This window comes from Amborella trichopoda, chromosome 1 (genome assembly GCF_054954075.1).
Source record: "Amborella trichopoda isolate Santa Cruz 75 chromosome 1, AtrichopodaSantaCruz75HAP2 v2.0, whole genome shotgun sequence".
Lineage (NCBI taxonomy): Eukaryota > Viridiplantae > Streptophyta > Magnoliopsida > Amborellales > Amborellaceae > Amborella > Amborella trichopoda.
In genome coordinates this window covers 53,979,545-53,985,704 of record NC_142336.1, presented here as the reverse complement: position 1 = coordinate 53,985,704, position 6,160 = coordinate 53,979,545, and the positions used below count along the sequence as shown (strand labels likewise).

The 6,160-nt window shown below is 36.5% G+C and overlaps 1 protein-coding gene across 1 annotated transcript; it reads right to left on the bottom strand.

The window, feature by feature from the left end:
- Positions 1 to 1,075, bottom strand: LOC18434782 (uncharacterized). Its single transcript, XM_006844845.3, has one exon. It carries the CDS (start codon positions 1,064 to 1,066, stop codon positions 254 to 256), a length of 813 nt encoding a protein of 270 aa, XP_006844908.1. The 5' UTR covers positions 1,067 to 1,075; the 3' UTR covers positions 1 to 253.
- Between the last annotated feature and the right edge of the window lie 5,085 nt (positions 1,076 to 6,160).

Here is a 6,160-nt window from a genome sequence, read left to right as displayed (position 1 = left end):
TTTATGCACCAATATTGAGTACATTAAATAGAAATCCATTGAGTACAATAAATAGACATCCATTGTACTAAGAGCTAGAGCAAGGTTTATTGTTACCTCATCGCCTCAAAAGAGAAGTAAAACAGAAAAAAAGAAAAAAATATTATATCCCAACATTATAAAACCAACTTATAATTTATAGAAGAAGACCAATGTTTAAACCCAAAAAAAAGAAAACCCTCCTTCAACCCTAAAGGCCCATCTCCAAGCTCACTCATGGCACATACTCTTGGTTCTTTTGAGTAGAGTCAAATCTCTCTTCCTCAAAATCCTCTTCACCAAAGTCTCCTTCAGCATATTCTCCTTTAGCACCATAGCCAGACCCATATCTACTTTCCCTCACCCGTTGGGGCTCAGGCTTGTAGTAATGCTCATTCTTCCCATGGATATCAAAGTGATATCGCCCATGCTGTTGGTGCCTAGTGTCACTCATACCAGTCCACTCCTTGAAAATATCTCCAGATTGATCCTTGCTCTCATACTTTGTGTATTCCTCATCCTCTAATGGATCCTTGTCCTCTAAGCTTGGGAAGCTACTTTTAGGGTACTTGTACTCTGCCGGTTGCTTCCCGGCGAGTCTGTAGCTATCGCCAGTCTTCGTGAGATCGGTTTGCTGGGTTCGGGAGGGCTCGAGGTCCGAGATTTGAGAGGCGGCTTGATCATAGTAGTAGTAAGGGTCTTTGGTCACTCGATCTTTGTTTACTTCTTTGGTTTCGTCGGAGCTCGGGAAGGTAGTGCCAGAATTGGTGGTCTTGGCAGGCCTCTTTTCGGAGTGGTCGACCTTGAAGTCCTGAGAGTTAGGCCTTTCGAAGTTGTAGTATGGGTCATCGGAGCCAGGAATGCCACGGCCATAAAGGCCATGGCCATTCGGAGACTGGGTCACGGGAGGTTCGACGGATTCTGCGACGGGATACTCTTGATTTCGGGTGGTTTTGCTGAAGAACTGGCTGTCCCTAGCATGGACCAGGAGAGATGAAGAGAGGAAGAGGAGAGATAGGAGGTATGGGAGTTTTGCAAGGGAAGCCATGAGTAAGGTGGGGAGAGAGGGAGGGAGGGGGGGGGGGCCTTATATAGAGAGGTGTGGGGGACAGTATGAGAGGGGATAGATGATGGTGGTTTATTGACATGATGAGTTATAGTGGGTATGCTGCAAACCTAACCCCACTTGAAGGTCAAAAAGATTATCACTGAGCCTTTTGTGCATTCCAACTGCCTTGAGTGACGCTTTGCAATACTCATGGACTTCGGATTCTGGATACTATCACTCTCTCTCTCACATCCTTTGGGGAAAGTTTATATATTGTTGAAAAACCCTTTGAATGATCATCTGAACATCGAGATGTATGACTATGAAAAATAAAAAGATTTTAAGTCTCATAAATAATGCATTTTACAACATATTATCTACACCGTCCATTTTTAAGATTTGTATATGTTTATAGATCTACTTGATTTTAACCATTTTTGAAATTTAAAATTTTATAATTAAATATAAAAATAGATTTTAGATAATCCTAAAGACATTTTACATCAAAATTATATACCATGATAAAATTTGAAAGTACACCTTACTTTTAAACCTACGAATGCATCCGTAAGCAAACTGCACCCTTTTTTTTGTTACGAATAAAACCAATTTAGTGGCCAAACAAAGAAAAGTGAGTCCATGATATGACAAATTGGTTGAGGAAGGTTTAGAAAAAGTATGCCTTCGCTTTGTCAAGGAAAAAAAAGAAAAGAAAAGAAAAGGCATGGCTTAGACTTTAGCAGGGTCTCAAAGGCTGTGTTTTCTCGTCCTTCAATATTAATCCTGGCGTGAAATGCGGTGAGGTACAGGGGTCCAAGAGTAGTGCCCTTGATTGAGGGCAAAACATCAAATTAGAGAAAGGAAACCTCATGACCCACTCTACTATTTAAAACTTGTGGAAAAAACAACATGCCCCACAAGTATTTAATGCGGGTGCAAACAAAATCATGGCTCTTGGTATGTAAAGAGTGTTTCCATTGATTAGCGTAGGATTGGTCATTTCCTTTGGAGACTGGCATTGGCATGTGCAGTGCAATTGGTTTGCATTTAGAGATGTATTTTATTTAGGTAAACTCCAACCTGTGGCATCTAACTTTGTGTATTTCTCAAAAATGACGAAGAAATGATGCCAAGCACTAGGGTAGTGAGAAATCCAATAAAATAGCCCCCATAATACTAGTGCTTTTGCAATATGGCCCAACAACTGGTTTTTACCACCCTCTTAAAAAAAAAAATCTTGTTTTTACCACGTTATTACCGATTTTCCGGTCAAAACCCAGAATCACTTGAATCTCCCCGTGTCCTAGTATTTTTTTTTTTTTTTGTTAAATATAGTCCTGTTCGACGTTGATTTGCTTGATTCAAAACAAGCAGGCCTATAATCATATCATTGAGATAGAGCATGATTCCGATCTTGAAACGCTGATTATTACCCATTGAACAGCCGTAGACCGTTCATTATAATGCCATTTGATTGAGGGTGAGTCCGTGATAGAATAGCATGGTGAAATAGGATTCATGCTACGGACACCAAATAGTTAGGATATGACTTGGATTATGATGATGATGATATGAAATATCATAGTCTATAGGGAGTTAAGGTCCGTCCCCAAATGCTTGAATTAGAGATTCTGGCTTCAAAATAGGACATGTGCTATCACGGGTAAAATAGTGACTTTATGTTTAGGTTACCCTAAAAAAGTTACCATTTTACCTCATTCATTGCCCTTATCTTTATACATACATTTTATTCATTGCCCTTATCTTTATGCATACATTTTATTCGAACCAACAAATGTGGTATCAAGGTTAAAATGGTAACTTTTAGGGGGTAAATAATTTTGAGAAAATTTTGAGAATATCTATAGGGGATAAATTATTTAACATTTTATCTTTTTGCAACTACTCCATGATGTTGTCTTTTGATAAGTATTTCAAAATTAAATAAAACATATGAATAAAATGTTAAAGAAAAAGTATACGATGAGACCGTTTATCTTTAGTACAAGGTGGTCATAATTAATCTTGACCAATGAATGAAAAATTAGATGGTTGCATTTACTCCATTGACCAAACTCAAACTTCAAAAGAAATTTTCCCTAACTTTATGACACACCAAATCTATAAATTTCACATCGGATGGTTGTACACAGTTGTGACCACCTTGTATAAAAAGTAAATGATCTCTTTGTATACGATCCCAATGTTAAATTGTTCATATCTTATGGTGATTTCTCTAAATTTCCCAATAATTTTGGGAAATTCAAAGAATTTGACAATATTTTTGTGTTTTAGGCATGTTTATCCATTCCAATAGATGCTTTCAACAACTACCTACCCCAATGCTTGATTGCAAGCCCCACCAACCCATGGTTGAACATGACCATCCGTAGGAAAAAATGGTGGTCCAGATGTGTTCTACCGTTCTACAAATGATATCTTTTATGGGCCTGCTTGGCATTAGTATTATTGCCCTTCTCTCTTGTAAACCTTAACAAACAGAGTCATAGTGGTAACATTGTACCATTAAATTCAGAAAACATAGATATTTTATGTATGGGAAAATACTTTTTAGGACCCTGATGCAGCTCAGATATCCTTGGAAAATGAAAGATTTCGGGCCGTAAACATGTGACTTGTGGTATTTTTTTTGGACCCCCCACTTTAAGCATCCATAAAATCATCAGATCTGCACTATTTTTTGGAGCATCAAAGTTTATGGTCAAGCAATAAAATAGATTCACAAGCCACCATAAGGGTTCCTAAGTCGGACCATGTTTGCGTGATTTTGTGGTCCGGCTTACCTGGTATCCTACAACTATGACCCTACAAAGACCATACCGTTTGTATTTTCAGTGTGATATCTTTTACTTTTAACAGGATTTGGGCTTGCATCCATTGTGCTGTGTGAAGGGAAAATTACCTCCCAAACATGTGAAATTCCTTTAAGGCAAAATGCGAACTTTACTCTGCAATGACATGACATATTTTTCACTTGTTCGAAACCTTCTACTGATCATAACGATAATACGCAATAATAACAAGGATGAAGTTTCTGTAAGGCCTAGGCTTTATGAAAACAAAATAAAGCTTCACCTCAAATCTTCGTCCGGAAAGCACTTTCAACACTGACATATCTTGTAGATCTATGGACAACTTTTTTGAAGGTGAAATGAACGATCTAGATCATTTTTTACAATATAAACTCTTTTTAGACCTTGAAATCCTTTTTTCTTTTCACAACCATAATGTTCAAGCCAAGATGATCGATGTAAACGTTTTCCAATGCTTGAATTGCGATTTTGAAAGATTGCAATTTTCAATGAGTTATGACGTGAGGCTTTACTTACTTTGATAGTGGTGCAACACTATCAAACAGTTTTCCTAATAATTATTTATCTTTAGAACATGGAGGTTTAAGTCACCACGATATTAGAGGGCACAAATTTGAAAACTTCGAATCAGAGGCTGCACAACCCCCTCAGTAAACAGTCACTATTAAAATCTAACGTACATTTGGAGTTGGTTTTCAACATCGAATGAAGGATGAGGTGTTCCTAAAGTTGATATTGCTTTGAATTTGGAGAATCTCATGAATCAGGGCCATACGAATGCTAGATCTAAAAGTAGTTGGACTCCTCCTACTGTGTGTTGCTACAAATTAAATTTTGATGGTAGTTCGTTACGAGACTTAGGACGATTTGGAATTGGAGTACTGTGATATTAGAATGGTATGGTTTTTTTTGCTATTCTGGACGATATTCTGGACTTTGTGGGTGCATCACTGCAAATCATCTTGAACTAAATTATGTCCTACAAGGTTTAAAGATTTTTCAAGGAGGGCAAATAGAAGGTCATCTTTTAATTGATGGGGACACTCTCAATATCATTTGGTGTTGTAGAAAGGAATAGAGGATACCTTGGAGGATTAGATCCCTATGGCTGAATGTTTGGATACTTGTGAGAGTTGCCTATTTCTCAGGGTTATGTCTTTAGCTTGATTAGTTTTTAAGATCTACTTTCAATAAAGACCATAACATTTGTCAAATAAAATAATTGGCGGGGGGGGAGCCATTTCTTAAATAGCTATGACGATTGTGATTATAATTTTAAAGATATCATTTTTATAGAAATAAAATTAATATATAATATATTTGAAAAATATCTTTAAATTATTATTGGGTTTTCCATTATTTTCCGTGTATTTCCGGTAGTTCTCCCCTTATTTTTTTTTCGGAAAATTACGTAAATATATGTTATATTTCACGTTATTATGAAAATACCTGAAACTTCCTGTTATTACATATATCCGTTTTTTTCAACTTCAAAACACTTTTTTTTAAAAAAAAGAAGAAGATGAAATTGCCCATTTTCGGTTTATGAAAAACCAATTTTTTTTTTTAATTTTCGGTTTTTCAAAAGCCGAAATTCTTTTAAATTTCGGTTCTTGAAAAACCAAATTTATATTTTTTTGGTTTTTAAAACTCTCTCTCTCTCCCTCTCTAGAGGTTGTTGTTCCAGTTCGGATGAAATCGAAGTAAGATTTTTGTTTGTTCGTCCTTTTTCATTTTGGTGAAATGGAATAGGGAATTTCCATTGATGCTCAAGTTTCAGAAGAAGCTCTGTATAGATAACAACCCCAGAAATCCAGTTTTTTTTTTGTTCATCTGTCTGCGGCAAAAACTTTGCTTGCAAAATTTTTCCTTTTTTTTTTTTTTTTCTTTTTTTTTTTGCCGAGAACCGCTATCTTATATTTGACATCTATCTGAGTTTCAAGTTCCTCTACAGTGGAGAACAACTGCCTTATGCTGATTTTTTTTTAAATTAAACGAAAACCGAATTTATATGTTATGGGGTTTGCGAGAGAAAATCATGCGCAGGATAAAGCGTGGGGTGAAAGGTAGAGAGAGTTTCAAAAACCATCAAACCTCTCCAAGAAAACTCCATTCATCAAAACTGAACTTTCTCTCGGTACATTCATAAACCCAACCCTTGCTCACTCACTAAAGTTTAATGTGATTAGATGGTGTAAGAAGGAGCAAAAAGGTGTCGTGGGAACTCCAATCTTTATGGTTAGAAATAATGGATACGATT

What these genes read in the sequence shown, in the direction of transcription:
- LOC18434782 (XM_006844845.3), bottom strand. Translation starts at nt 1,066, where the DNA reads ATGGCTTCCCTTGCAAAACTCCCATACCTCCTATCTCTCCTCTTCCTC.